The sequence below is a fragment of the Caloenas nicobarica genome, chromosome 14 (genome assembly GCF_036013445.1).
Source record: "Caloenas nicobarica isolate bCalNic1 chromosome 14, bCalNic1.hap1, whole genome shotgun sequence".
Lineage (NCBI taxonomy): Eukaryota > Metazoa > Chordata > Aves > Columbiformes > Columbidae > Caloenas > Caloenas nicobarica.
This window is the reverse complement of record NC_088258.1, coordinates 13,592,333-13,609,194: the sequence shown is the minus strand read 5'-3', so window position 1 is coordinate 13,609,194 and position 16,862 is coordinate 13,592,333. Positions and strand designations below refer to the sequence as shown.

General features: G+C 38.7%; 1 protein-coding gene across 2 annotated transcripts in view; it reads right to left on the bottom strand.

Moving 5' to 3' along the window:
* GTF3C1 (general transcription factor IIIC subunit 1) overlaps positions 1-16,862 on the bottom strand; it is a 43,006-nt gene that overhangs the window by 11,710 nt on the left and 14,434 nt on the right. For both annotated transcript variants that reach the window (XM_065644794.1, XM_065644796.1), the window contains exons 12-27: positions 15,849-16,002; positions 14,775-14,878; positions 14,352-14,536; positions 13,707-13,982; positions 12,618-12,763; positions 12,102-12,199; positions 10,431-10,527; positions 9,476-9,653; positions 7,984-8,119; positions 6,048-6,183; positions 4,195-4,276; positions 3,325-3,510; positions 2,606-2,763; positions 2,322-2,464; positions 2,045-2,126; positions 729-841 (exon numbers count right to left, since the gene is read on the bottom strand). In XM_065644794.1, the coding sequence (XP_065500866.1) occupies positions 729-841; positions 2,045-2,126; positions 2,322-2,464; positions 2,606-2,763; positions 3,325-3,510; positions 4,195-4,276; positions 6,048-6,183; positions 7,984-8,119; positions 9,476-9,653; positions 10,431-10,527; positions 12,102-12,199; positions 12,618-12,763; positions 13,707-13,982; positions 14,352-14,536; positions 14,775-14,878; positions 15,849-16,002 (2,274 nt within the window). The remainder of the gene's footprint in view (positions 1-728; positions 842-2,044; positions 2,127-2,321; positions 2,465-2,605; positions 2,764-3,324; positions 3,511-4,194; positions 4,277-6,047; positions 6,184-7,983; positions 8,120-9,475; positions 9,654-10,430; positions 10,528-12,101; positions 12,200-12,617; positions 12,764-13,706; positions 13,983-14,351; positions 14,537-14,774; positions 14,879-15,848; positions 16,003-16,862) is intronic.

Here is a 16,862-nt window from a genome sequence, read left to right as displayed (position 1 = left end):
CTGACAAGCGCAACTGCTAACAGGGCAAGTGTGGAAACAGCGCAAGGGAGCTCTCTGCTCCAGCAGCCCTCAGCACAAGTGTCAAACATTAAAAGCACCATCCCGATCAATCTCCTTCACTGCACTAAGCTTTCTGCTGACAAGCAGGTAAAACACATTGACAGCAGACAGTACAAAATCATATGGATTTGCTATTCTATTGAGGTTTTGGACTTCCAGTTACCATCAGCAGCATGTGCACGTACAGTAAGAAAATTTACAAAAGTGCTGAATTTGTTGTCATAAAATGGTTTGAGACCCAAATTCTCATGTTTCTCTCCAAGTATTATTCATCATGAAGAAGCCTCACGATCTGTGGTTGGAGAATGCCACGCAAGGCTGAGTGCTCTGCTCTATCAACACCTACAGCAGCACTGAGATGATTTAGCTGAGCAACCAGCTACAAATTGTGATATAAAATTGGGCCAGTTAATCTGGAAAATGGTAAAGGCAAGTCTTCTATTGCATTAAAATATTACACCTGAGTACCAACGTCTCTAATAGCAAAGCTGAGGATTTGACCATTTATGAAAATCTGACATTGTGAACTTCTGGTTTACAAGTCGTCTCATTTAGCAAAATGGGAACAGTTTAGAATAAACAAGCTTGTGCAAATAACTGCACATTAGTTAGAGGTACTCAATTATCTCAGCCCATGTGCAGAGTCAAAAGCACCACAGCTAAAATACCTGGAAAAGAGTTCCTGCAAAGTATCAGGAATCTCAAGTTTGGGATTCCCCAGGGTTGAACTGAATTTCTCTTTCAGTCTTTCCACAAACTCTTTAAACTCCTTTGCACAAACCTTTGAAAACAAGAGAGAAATGTTATCAGCCTTAATTTCTCAGGGTGGGAAAATACCCTATATTTCTAAAGTTTTCATGAAAAATTCTAGAAGAAATAACTGCTTTTGAATTATCAAGTCAGAAACCGTACAGCAGACAAGAGAATGCATCAAAAAACCTGTGTGGAGGTCGTGTTTGCTGATTTATTTATCAGTCCCAGGTTCTGTCTGTAATCAAGCTCACAGCGACAAGCAACCCAGCATGAACATATTAAAACAAATCACACTGAATTAACAGCATAAGATCTCTTGCTACAGCTTTGCTTAAGTTTTTTTTTTTTTTCTCTTCATACCTTTCAGGCTTTATCATGTACTCCATTAACTCTGTTTGTACAATCATGGCTTGGAGGACACCTGTTACACACAGTTCTGTATCTCTCTGGAAACAAGATTTTATTTGCTTCCAAAGACAGACTTTAGGGATGGGGACATATGGATTTATTTCAGCAATGTCTCACCAAAGAACAACTGTTCTTCATTTAAACAAAAATGAATCTGACAACAGAACTGCTTGGGATTTTCTGACAGTAGTATGAATTGTCATTCCTGGATAAAAACAAAGAAAATGTTGCTGTGACATTGTCAAAAAGTTTTGAAATTCCAAATGGAATTGTTTGCACTGAAAACATAAAAACTTTTCAGTTTGAAATTGTGGTTGATTTAAGCCATAAAAGTCTCAAAAATTAAATAAAAATCTTTCGACTGATCAAATCAAGGCTTCTCTCACCCAATTTGCTCACATTCCTGCACTCATCCACAGAAGCTATATATTTCAACATGCAGCCAGAAAAAAAAAATTGGAAAATACAGAGCAAAAATGTTTTCTTGCTCAGATAACAAAGAGGCTGAGAGGATTAAAAAAATAAATTAAAAAAATCAGTGCATACAGATGCTCAGTCAGGGATGTTTATAAACAAGCACATTGAAAAAAATACATTTTTGTTGCACAGCAGGGCTGTTTATGTGCCTTTGGAAGGCTGCCCGTGTCCACTTTACTCTCCAAATAGCAACGATGCTGCATTTTTACAATGATGCTATTTTTAACATGGCTAAGGATACAAGGGAGACATAAGATATGAAATCACAGTAATCAAAACTGTGCAAGCACTCAGTAAGCCAAACAGTGTAAAGCACTATATGACCTTTAGAATACTTCCCTCCTACCTGTGGATCTTCATAATTATTTTCTCTGTTCATGAAATCTTCAATGAGGGCTTTATCTTGGTAAACCTCAGCAAGGCAAACTCTGCAAGAGATACAATTGAAGGCGTTGTACACAGTTGAAATTTTTCCAACTCAGTACAGACTTGGTAGCACTAGAGTGCAAAAAAGTTGAAATGTATATTCACATGAAATAAGTCATAAATGTAGGAGGAGCGTATCCCTTCACTTAAATTTCAGGAGAATTTAGCCTATACCTAGAACATAGAAACCTTCTTACTTATAATTAAGATAGGTCTGTGGATTTCTGACAATATAACGAGCTCTTCGTCCAACGGAATGAGAAGTTTTATCGAGGGACTCCTCAAAGCTGGCATGCATGATATCCCGAACTACTTGCCATGGAACAAAGGGCCTTTTTACCTGTGTGAAGAACAAAAGTGTTTGGAGCTAAACTTCAGCTTTTACATATGCAAATGATGGTTAGAACCTGGATGAATTCCCAGGGCTGATGAAATGTGTGGTCAGTACATAGACCCCTTAAATACAGGTCCTGCTAAATACCTTTGCATTTAGCACATGACTAGCGATTCGGCACAGCAGGAGCAGACTGTCTTCTTGCACTGTCCAGAAGACACGCAGACGTGTCATTCTCTGCAGGGCACTCTGGTCAGCTTCATCATGGTAGCGGAGCCTTTTGCTTTTTTCTACAGAATCCTCTTCTAACAAATCCAGGAAACAAAAACAACCAAACAGTTATCTCAGCACTACATATTCTGATTAATTCAAACTCCTATCATAGGCAGTATCAGCACCAACTGGAGTTTATAAGAACAAAAAACAAAAGCAGAGAAGGAAGTAGCAGCTGAGAAAGTAAAATGCATTAATTCCTCTCCCATGGATGAGAAAACAAACACTTCAGTTAGCAAATTGATTCTTCATACCATGAAGAATCTTTAAGCCAGCTATCAAAAGCTGATGGTGAACTGCAAGGCATTAATCTGGTGCAGACACAATTAGAACTTCTTTAGTTTGTACAGTACAGTAGCGCAGCCATGATTCGCATACAAGTAACAGTTACAGCACGTGGCTGTTTTTCTCCAGAGCAAGTACACAGCCTCAGGACACCTGGACATCTTCACTGGAAGAGGCACCCAAAGAGATGGCCAGTAAGTTTCCATTTCCCACACTCTGTGACAGTCACAGCAGCTTTTCTAAAGCAACTTACAGCAGCATATGCATTAAAAAGAATGCTGCTTCTTCCTGGTGTGTTAGTTACTTACCTTTCTTTTTCTTCTTGGTCTTCTTTCCCGTGTCTTTCCTAAGCCTCTTCCTCTTTTGGCTTTTTCCACCTCTCACTCGTTTGGTTCGATCCTGGGTTGGTTCTTTAGTTATTTCAACACATTCCTCTTTCTGGACAAGTGACTCAGATGCTACATTTCCTTCTCTCAAAATATTAAGTTTGTTACCTAAAAATGACACATATTTACAGTAGTAGAGCTTTATAGCAGTTACATTCTACAATATTAAGGTATAAAGGGCAAATGCCAAAGTTTCGGTATATTAAGAGACAGATGCCCTCCTAGACTTGCCCTTTATTAGTCATGTCATTTCATGCTGCTTCTCAGCAGCTCATGAAGAATAAAATCCTACATAAATGAGGAATCATCAAGCAATTCCAAGTCTAGCGTACAGTGCACAACCAGGCAGGAACTGAGTTGAGGTTTCATATTCAACCTGAAGCATTTCCTCCTCCTTAGGTTAAGTGTTAGGCTAGGCAATTTTAACAGTGCCTAATCGTACAAAACATTGGTCCCTCTAGACTTTCTGCAAACTGCAAAACAGAAATTACAAAGGGTAAAAATTATTGTTCAATAGGAAAGGAAATTATTTACATATCTATTTTACTGCCCCAGAAGCATCCTAGATCATTGTAAGGAGACAGGAACAACCTACACCATCAATACTGGATAAAAAATTATTGTTCCATATATCCAGAAATAGGGAAGGAAATTATCTATTTTACTGCCCTAGAAGCATCCTAGATTACTGTAAGGCGACAGGAATAACCCACATCATCCATATTGGGTTTGACAAAGACAGTAACAGCTCTAGTACAGTCGCAGACCCCCCCACCAGCATCACCACCTTACCTCCCGTGCCGAGTGGAAGCGGGTGTTTGGTTAAGAAGGTTTGGAGTCTCACTGTCAGTCCGTTCTCAGAAACTGTGCTTTCCTACGACAACACAGCTTTCAGAAAGGTGATTTGCAAAAGGAGGGCACTGGTTTCAACATCACTATACATGATATCCTTTGAGTAGTCTCAGAAATAAATTTTCAGTATAACAGAAAAGATCCCTGGTGCAATGAAGAATTCATTTGTCTTATTACTACCACATATTTGAATGGCTCTACAGCTTTTCTTAAATCATACTGTAATGACCACTAGATTATGTAGGTTAGAATTTCAGCAAATCTCCTTAAGTTTAGAAGAAGTTATCGCTGGAAAATAAATGCTTGATTCCATCACTGCTACAGAGGCTGAGCAGAATTTTCTGTAAAACAGTATTTTTTCAAAGCATTTTAGATTCCAAAGGAACTTCTAAAAAGCACAAAACCAAAATGCAAACAAAAATTGAGTAAATGCCTCCTACACCATATTCTATCCATCTTAAATTTGAGCCCAAACTGATTGCAAAGTATTAGGAGTTTTGCCATCCTCAGCAAACCCCATTTCTCTCGTGGGCGTTCACTGGTGATAGAAGTTGGACACAGGTGTGGAGAGGAAAGCCAAGACTGAAGAGCTGCAGAGGGTCCTGTTAGTGCTGAACAACAGATGAACAGCAGATGAAACTGGGAGTGAAATGATCCCACCTGAGGTCAAAACCAAGCAACTCATACACTGATAGGCTCTAATTTGACCACTAAGGGCAGGATAATTACAGACAGTTCTGTGAAAGCACCTGTTCAATGTTTGGTAATGGTCAATAAGCAAAGCAAATGTAAGGAATTCTTAGGAAAGGAGAGCAACACTATGCAGCTATGGTGGTCACAGCCTGAATGCGCTATGTTATGCTGTTTTAACCTTAAAAAAGATATAGCAGAACCAGAACTGGTTAAAAGAAAGACAATAGGAATGATTAAAGGCAGAATATATTCCATGCTGGGAACAGTAATCTGGTAGATGTCAGTGTTTAAAAAGAGATGGTAATGGGAAACATGAGAGATGTTTACAAAATCAAGTGAAACAGAAAGGGAGAAATTTTTTTCAGAGCTTCTGTTAGTACTACAATGATGAGGGAGCTTAAACATTAAAAGGAAGTGGTGACAGATAATAGGACTTTGAAACACTTTGCTACATGAAGTTGTGGATACTAAAGGAACATACATCCAAAAAACAATTAGACAAATTAATGCTAAAAGAAAAAGCTATTAACAGCTTTGAAACATCTCCTCCAGGTTAAGAATGGTCTTGAGCCAAACTTGCAGACAGCTGGGAGAATATTCTGATGAAATATCACTACATATCTACCTTGCTCTTAAAACCTTCCCTACAAATCTTTTATTGGCAACCATCACAGACAGGACAGTAGCAGAATGGGGATGGCCATTCTTATTTGCCTGTGTTGGGCTTCCTAGTAATTTTTTTTTGCTGTATGTATTTCCTTATTCCGGATGTTTCAGTTTTCATCTGACAAATTCTACATTTCAGAAAGGCAAGAGGTACCACTAAGTAATCTAAATTTCTTGCTTCATAAAGTATTTCTGCTTTGGTTGAATGTATTGCCAAATTCAGTTAAGATAAAATTTATGTCCAATTCTTTCATTCGCTTCAGCACCAAGATTAACCAAATTTGGCATTCATTTCTTTCCAGTGATGCAAAGCCTTACTGAGACACATACCTGGGAAAGCGTGCAGGCAGTAAAATTTTGCTGTCAGTATCTCAACCTTAAGAATATTAAAATTTGGAAAAGCCATTACAGGATATAAATTTTAAAATACCCACCTTCCTAGTCTTATTGATGATGTAGCTCGTCCAGATCCAGTTGCGTTTTAGATGCCCATAAAAGCTAGAATCCAGACCTGCAGCTCCTAACCCGTCTCCAGGGATGGTTCCATCATCAACCACCTCTCGGCTGCCTCTAAGAGAAAGAGTAACAAAGCATCCAGTACTTATTTTGTAGGGAGCGCCTCCTCACCTCTTCTTCACCAATGTGTGTGCAACGTGCAGAACTCCCAATTCAGATAGGGCTGGGAAAGAGGAGGAGAGAGATGTTCCGTCCCTTAACCCTGGTCCAGAAGCAGCATGACAATGATGCTTTTCCATTAAGTTTTAAATCCTGATATTTAATGACTGAGCTTTCAGCTTAGAAATTACACTCAAAACAACTTCATAATTGTTAACTAAGTTCCACTGACAAAGTTAAACTCTTCTCAGCACTATTCCTGCCACAGGACCAGAGAAAATACCTGCTCAGATGAAAAACTTTCTGAGGACAAGTGTGGGAAAAATCCTGCACAGGAACTAGAGGCACTCAGAACCCTTGTTCACACTGACTGTCAAGCACTGATCTCTCCAGTTTTCTAACAAATACATTAAAGCTTGTTAAGCCAGAAAAACAATGAACTGCATTTCTTTCCCTGGAAAGAGCATGAAACTAACAAGGAATAGGACGTAATGCATGAACTGGTACCCTTCATGCATGACCTATTTAATTATTAGTGTGGTATTATGGTGCAAAAATGAAAAAAAAAATTTTTTTCTTCTATAAATATGACACTCTGCAAGAAATCATGGAGAAAAACTCACTACTTCTTCAAGAACTCAAACTATGAATGAGTGGTGCATATGCAGTAGATATGACAGCTCTGACAATCCAGTAATAACACCTGTTTCGCTTTATGAAAGATTTTTTTTGAAAGCTACCATGAAAAAGTTATTTCAGTCAAGCTTTCAATAAATTCTTCCATGATGACATTACACCATCAATTAAATCCAAAAACTATTTCTTCACCTTAAAGAAGTGGCAGTCACCTCTAGCCTAACTGCAAGTCAACACCAGATCTCCAGTTTAAAAGATTTCTTACCATACAATGGAGACCATATGTGAAAGCTGACAAGGGGGCTGAACAGAATTTTCTTCTATCAGCAAGGATCAGTGGGATTAAGTTCACTCACTTCCATTACTTTTTTTAAGATAACTTGATATATGTACTGCCAACACTGAACTAACTGAAAATACTTTCACTCAGACTGTTTATTAAAATAATAGAATATTGACAAAAGTAAACCACAGTGCACAACACTCAATATGAAAGGTGTGACTGGCATTCTGCATGGCTGTCACAGGCTGTCAGTACACAACCCTCTCAAGTATTCTGGTTGTGATTAGGCAGAAGATGAAGTGCTCCAGATACCACTTCTAGATTTCACCAGCGTACACCAACATCATATTAGAATTGAATCTGTAAACAATATTCAACAAATTGCAACACAAAAGGACAGAATTCAGAATGTGACACTGGGGAGCTACAGTACAGGGTACTTGAAATACTATGATATAAAGCACAGGAACAGAGAATCTTTAATTTTTTCCCTTGCAGTGACTGTACTTAGAAGCATTCCTTCCCTGGACTTTGCTTTCCCCAAGTCTCTTGCAACACATGTCTATACTACTTCAGAAGGAAATCTGAATCTAGTTTTCCCATTCCCCTAGCATGAAAACCTGCTTGGTAGACAAGTTCCTTGTAAGCTTGATACATAACTACATGTCTTTTTTATCAGCCTCTGAATTATGAAAAACAAACAAACAAGCCAACCCTCACAACACCCAACAGAAATGATGGAGTCTTAACTGCATTTGCTATTAACATTCTCAAACGAGAACAGTTCTTTTTGCTCACTCTATTCAAGCAACAAAGCAAGGATGAAGACGACATACGTGGTATATTCCAACATTGCAGTCTTTCGTTCCAGATTGTGTTTATCCACTGCTGACTCTTGTTCCATCTCTACATCTAGTGCAGTCTCCTCCCCTTGAAGATTATTTCTCTTTGAACGAGGACAGCGGACAACTCCTAGACATACAAATGAGTTGGACTATCAGCATGAGAAGTCAGACTTCAACCCCTTGTCAGCCCACTCTGCTATGGCAACCTACTGCTCCCAAACATTTTTACCACTTCAATAAAATGTGCTACCTTCTTAAAGAGACTAATGGTGTTCCACCTCATTTCCAGTACAAGGCACTAAATTATCAAAAACTGTATTCAGGGCAGAAGTAATGTGAGGCTGGTACACTTTACAAGGAAAATACTGCAGCAGTTCACTGATATTCTAGGCATGAATCACAGCTTTTCAGATACTCAAAGGTGGCAGCACTCCTCAAGAACCACGAGAGGTTGTGACTGCTGAAAGACAGTGTGCACACTCTTTGTGTCTGACACCTTCATGTTGGAGATACATTTGGGACAGAGCAGAGGAGTCAGGTGATCATTTTATATAATAACAGGAGTCAAAGGTAGAAAAAAACCCTCCAGACAATTTCTAGCTCACTAATGCTTCTTGGCTGCCCATGTTACAAAGGTAATAGGGCAGGACAGGATCTTAGATGATTATCTGATCTAGAGGCTCAACATACATTGAAGTGCAGCACAGAGTGTCCATAAACATGCACACTGGTGAAACATCATTCCTGTATTTTGGGGGAAGGAATAATCACGGTCTGACTAGCCCGCAAAGACTGCAACAATCGCAGACACACTACCATTTGAAAAATGTGCAAGGAGCCTGCTTCAATCCAAAAGGAGATAAAATTACAAATAGATCCTTCTACCTGGCTGACTAAATTACAGAAATACAGATTAGGGTTGTATATGGTTTCAGGAGCAATCTCTTCCCTCCAATATTATTTTTTAAAATGTATACTTCTTGTAGCTTTTATTTAAAACTGTAAAAGAATCAAAGACAAAAACAAACTCCAAAAAGCTGGGATGCATGAACTCCCTTAACTTTCACTTCTCATCTAACTCAGGCTATTGATTAGAAGGTTTAGCAACATGTTTCTAAGGAAAAGGGATCTCTGCTTAAACTGGCAGAGACCTATGGCAAAAATATACTAGTAACTATTTTCAAAAAGGCATTTTCATAGCTGGATTAAAATCTTACAGGGCTATTATCAAATTGGATACTTCTAACAGGACAGCAATGTTTTTCTCTTAACACTGCTCTGAAAATTTCAAGTGGATCTCAACTTCACAGAATTATATGGACAGAACTTCTGGCTTTTTTTGATGCATGAGATGACCAGCCAAGAGACCAAAACACTGGAAATGACAAAACAGAGCCTGCCCCAAGTTTTAGGAAAAGAAAAGGAATTGTGGTATGAACAGAATAAACCGTAAAGGTGCTAAAAACATAGAATTATGTCATACCCAATGGCGTGTTAAGGCAGACACACTGCAAATCGAACCAGAAGTTTTCCACATCCTGCATGGTGTTCAGAACATATAAGCGTCTCTCGAACGGGCGACTACTTTGAGCCAGGTTATAGTGGGGGTCACAAACCGTGGTATCAACAATCACAGCATTTCGCTTCATATACACAAAGACCTGTCAAATACAGTATGTTTCAGGCTGGTAGGTAAAAATCATTGAAATTGCCCAATTTACAGGTTACACAACTTAATCTGGTTTAGGACACCTTAGCATCTCCTCAGTCTTCACTGGTTTGAGCCAGTACTCTGAGAGAAGACACACATACACCCCATCCTATTACATGGTATTCCCAAACTTCCTTTGCCGGCAATCCAGAAATGTCCTTTCTAGATTTAGAACAGTTTCTTTTCCCCCTTGTGCACAGGATATTCCCAGTTTCCACGGAGAGTGACTATCTCCTACAAGCTCTCATTCAGTATTTGAATAGATGCGTTTTGAGGCCTAATTATCTCTCTTATCCTCATAATGTGTATGTTGGGACTGCCTTCTCCTCTGCATTTGCTGTCTATTTATAAAAATATGCATATGAACATCATTATTTTACTCCAATCAGTGACTTTATTGTGTCAGATGTCCAATGCCTAACACTTTGATGGAACAGAAGGTGGCATGCTCATTTTTCATAGAGTGCTGCCAGTCTAGAACCTCCCAGATCACCATTGCGTGCAATGTTCAGCATTATATATTTCAGTGGCATCTTTCCAAAGAAAGAGGCAAAAATTATCTCCACAACTTGCAGTATGTCACTTGGATCTGGTGGTTTGCGTATACATCTGAAACATCAGTATTTTACTTAACTATTTAAGATAATTACAAATCCCAAATCTTGCATTTATTTCACTGGAAAAAAACCCCATGTAGAATAATGGATAATTTTTTTAGAAAAATTACCTGATCTTTGTCTTGAAACTTCTCTGTTGGGCCAAACTGTACCAGTCCCATATAACATAATCTTTGAAGGTTTTCTACCACTGAAAAGATGTATCTCCTGCAGCAATATTAGGAGTATTACAATTAGCACTCATGAAAACCGTAAAAATGGTACCAGAAAACAAGCCAACAGCAACCTGAAGCTTCAGGAAACCACTGCTTTTTTGAAATACTGAGGTTTAGAATTTCTAAAGTGGTATTTTTGTTTGAATTGTCAGCTTATGGAAAACATATTATATCCCAAAGCTCCAAATTTCCTTTCCTCAGATCACAAACACGATATTTTAGTAAAATACTAACTAAAATTTTGCTAGCAAAGAACAAAATTAGCCAGACAAGCCATATGTAAAAAATGAATTAAACAAGGTCAGAACACCAGCACAACTGCAGGCAATTTCATATTATGAAAAGAAGACATAAGTAAGAAAACGTGACTGCTAAATATGGGCTGATAAGCCTTTACATGTGCACATATAAAGAACTGGACACCGATCCTTGCACTTAAGGTTGTTTAGAATCACTGCTCCAAGAAACTGCTTTCTGTTGCTTACAGCTTTGGCAGAGCAAAAAGTGCAACATTTCCCATGCTGTGTATCTACTTACATGGCAAAATTCTGGAAGCTGCAGGAAACATCTACAAGCTCTAGTTTCTGGAGACAGTTTGTAAAAAATTAGCTTTGCCCACATTTACCTTCACTAAGGTAAATTTTTTATGTGCAGTTAAGTGGGAATTGTATTTTGGCAGGAGTTTTCTCTAGGGCTCTGAAAGAAGACAAGCCCAGAAATATTAAAGCAAATTTGGCTGAGTTAGAAGTTTTAGTGAACGGAGGGCAAAGAGACACGGTTATATGTCATACCATTTTGCATAAACCAGTCAGACGAAGCCTGCAGATTTCAGAAAATACCATAAATCCAGTTTCCTTGTTACTGAGATTTAGCAAGTAGGAGGTTAGGAATTGCAAATCTGAGCTAACCGCAAGTCGTGACAGGAGATACTGTCTAGCACGCATCACCAGCGACATTTGCAGGTTGGCAAAACGTTGTATAAGATCTCCAACCACCCAAATCCATGCTGTTCTAATAGCAATGACCTTCTGGGGAAACTTCTGATGCTGCTGATTCCACATATTCAAATCACTTTCCTTTAAAGTTGCTTTCCCCTCCTACCTCCAGTCCAATCTCAGTTCTTAAATCTCCTAGATGAGGAATGGCAAACAATGGCGGACATGCCAATGAGAGCATGAGTGGAAACCGAATGGCATGTATAAGAGGCAGGAACTGGGAAATGTGGCACCTTCTGAAAGATTTATGAAGGACAGCAACATTTAGACTCTATTAAATTCTGAATTTAGCAGCAGTCAGGAGTATGTTTTATACAGAAGTAACATCCTGCTGATGAGTTATGAAGGACAGAACCTCCCAGCTCTCAAACACTGCCTGACAGCATGCATGAATATTGTTTATTAGTTTCTTATTACCTTCTATTTGGGAGAGAAAAATACAATTTGGCATACTATCCTTAGAAGATTGATGATCCTTGTCTTAAGTAACAAAGTTCTCTTTGACACAAACAGGGAATAACTGAGAAAACAGGCAACCACTCTTGTTTCCTCCCTAGATGCATTTACTTACCTTTTGTAGAGAAGCTGCTGTCGGATTGACCTTGGAAGAGATCTGATCAGAATGTGCTTTTTTAGTGGATCGTTTAAAAAATCTTCTAGACCGTCCACCTAGAATTATTTTAGAAGTTAATTAAAATGTGTAATATACCTATCCTTTAAAGCATCAAGCTTTGGTACCAGAACTGCCTACTGAAATATTTTCTAAGCAAATGTTACTGCTTTTGTAAAATGCTTAAACATTATTCTTGCATATCAACGAGGCAGAAGATTCAGTGAGATTATAAAAAGCTCTTTGCAAAATATTAGCTTAAGAATTTGCAGTATTACCAGGCTATACATTTTTTCAGTGTGGCTGTAAAAGCAACTAACTTTTCTGGAAAAGAAACTATCACGAACTAAAGCATCTATTTTCCAATGGTGAGCTTTGTTACAATCGACTAAGACAATATTTGCTACTGCTTATAGGTACAGTTGATATCATCAGACTTTGAAGTAAAACAAACGTAAACCCAAAAAAGCACCACACCTTGTAGCTGACTTGTACTATCTGAATAAAGATGGAGAGAGGCAAGCAGAGAAGAATGTCACTAACGAGAGCCCATCCAAATCCAAACTCCCTGTGAAGCGGGAGAGGAGGGACGTGGCGCATCCACGACGCATCATCCACGTACACTAGGAATGAGAAGACTGGCTTAGGTTCAGACAGGACAAACCTAGTAGTTGTAGTAAGTTTTACTGTGAGTGTTCAAGCAGAACACATTTGACAGTTGATAGTCTAGAAATCTGAAAATCTAAATTGACCTGAAAATTAACTAATCCATTGATTTTCAATCTTTTTTAAAGTGGCCTTTTGCAGGCTTTTTCAGTGTTGGTGAGGACTCTTGAAAAGCACATTTAAGCCTCCTAAAAATAAATCTGCCCTTCTTTATTAGCTTACACAGTTCAGAGGATGCCTGAAAGCAACAAACATTATAAATTCCCATGTACGAAGATGGTAGTCACACTGCCCTTGTAACACTTCGTTTTTCACTAAGACAATCTGTTCTAAGACTTAACTATCCTTACAGCATATTAAAATATCTTCTGGATAAGCAATCCAATTATTTCTTTTTCTGTACTCATTAACACGGAGATCAGCTTATCCACTACCTTTAACATCCTTTTTTCACTTTGGAAGATATGTATCCTGTCCCCCTTACTAGGACTTGCTTTTGTAAAAGAAATAGAAGGTGGCAACATTTCATAAGTTAGTTAAAGAGGTAATTATTTAACTATGGCTTCAGCATAGACCTATCCCTACGAAAATTAAATCTAAACCATTTCTCCAAATTTACTCAAGATTATTCTGAATTCAAATCGTTCTCTCTGAATTACTAACAAACTTTCCAGCTTTTTATCATTTGAGCCTACTGTATTTCACTATCCAGAACAATGCCCTGTTTGATGTCCCTTTCAGTTTGAGAACAAGCAATTAAAAATATACGAGTAGTTTTTTCAAGCATTGTGTTCCGACCTTAAAATGTTTTCATTGAGGTCATAGTGTCAAACAGTTATGGAGCTACTACAATGAACCATGGCACAGTCTGTAGTTAAGTCAGGACGTGCCATTTCTTACCTGTTTGATTAGACAAATCCACTTCAGCCTCCGGTGCAGAGACCTCAGGATTCACCACAGGTGTCACAATTTCTAAGGTCCCATCTGGTTGTGGTTCAAGTACAGCTGCGTTCACATCCAGGCCTTGTCTGCTGCCTTTTTTCTCGCCATCACTACCTCCTTTTTGCCGTGTTTCATTTAAAGGGTGTCCATAAATTAAGTACCAGAGGAACATGTGGACCATTCTTAAACGGGGCATTTTGGGAAGAAAGCCAAGAGAACGCCCAAGTCCTGGAACTGGGAAGGAAGATTAAGTACCGAACAGAAATAAAAAGAGCATTAGAACAGAAGAAACATCTACGTCTGCAAAACTGATGTGAAGAAAACCGGAAGGAAATGGGCAGTTGAAAGTAAAAATAAGTTACAAATATTAAGTGACAAGTAGCAAAGAAGTAGTAGTGAACACAAATACTCCAGTTTACAATTGTAAATAAAAAAAGCAGTTAAGAAAATATTGGATAGTAAGACTGCTTTAACATAAACCTATTTTTTCTTCTATAAAAGAAGAAAAAACACAATTGTATCTTAGGAGAGCCCAATATCTGAAAGTGATTATTCATAATAAATGGGAAAGTGAAAGATGACATAAAAACCACTTAACTGTACCTGTAACAGGATGATAGTTTTTTAGTTGTGTTATGCCCATTTTTTCATCAGTTTTTCGTGCCCGATTATTATTATCAGCTTTACATGAGCTTTCTTGCGTTTCTCCTGAATCAGGAGCTGCCTCTTGCCTCAGGTTTTCTTCCTCTGTGTGGTCCTGGGATGTTGGTGTCTGGGGAACTTTAATCCTGCATTAAAACCACACAGCACCTTGGTAAAAATTAAGCAGAGTTCAATTCCTCTTCTTTCCTGACATCAGGAGATAGTCAGCACCTTGCTTCATCTCTGTGCTTCCACGTGTCTGTTGCTAAAGAAGAGATATTTCTTTTCTTTTGCTTACTTTGTGTTTATTTCCTCTGCATATTTTCACATGCACTAGATATGCCAGGTTCCCCACAAGGCACCCAAACCATCACTGGAACTTGCCTGTTTGCGGTGCTTGAATTGGAGATTCGGAAGCGCACCTGCTCAATGGCACTTTTCACAAGAGAATCGTTAGGACTCACTGAAGGATGCACAACAAACTCTACCTGTTCAGAGCAGCAGAAAGCAAACAAAAGGTATTTATGGAGATATTGGCTCTTAATAAGCTGCCTAAATTATCAGAGATTAACAGACAGTTAATTAACAGCCACAATGGATGAATCCTATGAAGGTTTAATAATTCATTGAATATTAACACTTTTAGATCAAAACTCCTGTTGCTAGTTTGTATTAAGCAAGAGGCCAGACTGTATGGTCTCTGTACCAATCAGCGGTTAATGTCGTTTCACAAACCCCAGGTTTTTTTGATTTTTGAAATCTGAAATATTTGAGGAACAAACATTTAAACTTGCAAATATTAGGCCAAAAGGGAAAAATGAAAAGTCATACCTCATGAGGCCAAACTGATACATATTGTTGCTGAAAGTACACACACCATTCAGTTTAGTAAGATTTCATATGTGCTCTACAGTAATTGTGCAGCAGGTAATTTTCAACGGATTATCTCCCTGCTTACAAACATTTCACACTAGATTTACAGTAAGTCTCAGCTTTACAACTATAAACACTTTACTTCCATAAACCTCGATAATAGTGGATTTTTGTTTAAAAAAAACAGGTCACGTTCTATAAATTTCAACTCAGAAGCTAACTTACGATTTCTCATATAGTCCTGGCTTTCAAAAGCGGATTAAATAGAATTGTGTTGCAGTCTGACAGTCCAGGGAAAGAACCATGAACTGCATAACTGATAAGCAGCAGAACCTCTCAGAAGGAGGTTCAGAGACTTTGATCTCTGGACTATTCCTTGGTTGCACAATTATCTGCAGCACAATAATTGAAAGCACTAATCTGGTTTTCACAGTAGCTTAGTTCAGGACATGTAGCTTCTGGGCAGTTGGACTGAGAGTTCTGCTACAAAAAGTGAAGTCATTTCAGTAAAAAGGTCCAAAACATCTTGATAAATGAGAAGGTTGTGAGAAAAGCTGCTTCTGCTGCCAGGGTTTGTGCAGTCACCTTTTTACTAATGCCATCCTGAATGACTGTGGTACGATAGAGTCTGAGGAGTCCTTCTCGCGCAAGCTTCTGGACTAGTCGTACAATAGATTTTCTGCAGCATTTAGTGGAGACACCTTCTTGCTTTTCTTGATCCATGACCATTTTCTGAAGCCTAAAAGATGCAAAAAGTACCTTACATTTCAGGCAGTTCGCAGTATTGCTGGGCTTAAGCAGTTTGTTAGAGAATTTGGGGTGAACAGTATTTTCCTTCTAGCAATCACTGCTCACTTTACCCTTTTGCTGTAGACAACTGGTAACTTAGCTTTAAATTTCAGCTGTATTTTCTTTGTAATCAAGCTTACTCTTTTTATGTGAGGACTGCTGTTGTGATGACAGCAAATTCTCAATGCCAGATTTCTCTGTGTGTGGCTATCATGCAATTATGAATCCAGCCTTTCTAAGGTCAGGAAAACCAGCTTTTGTTTAAAGTGGTGATTAAATATATGCAATTTATATTTCCACTAGTAAGCTCAGCTCAGCCTGGGGCAAATAGAATTAGTGGCATTCAGAACTCAGAAAATACACCTGCAATCACCATAGAGATACACATATCCCATCACTTGAAGCCCGTTCACTTCTGCCCTTGCAGCAGTCTGCAGGAGTGCACTCACACCCTGCTCTCCTCATCTCTATTTTCATGCACTTCATCACAAGTGCCCCAGGCCCTACTTCTGAGTCCTGCAATCCCGGAGAGTCAATTCTGAAAAAGATATTGAAGGGCATTAAGGGAATGAGGCAATAAGTGAGCGTACACACGGACTTCATCTTTTTCAAAAGACTACCACATCCTAGTAACTTACGTAACTGGAGTGACAACTCAGCAAATTTCCTTGGCAGAGACTGGGGAGGGACAGAACTGTCACCAGTGCTGGGGAACCTGTGAGCTGCCTGTTGGCAGCACTGAAGGGGACAGCAGAGACCTGAAGTATCCTCTGAGCCCACACTTGGATGTGAGTAGATGAATCAGTGATG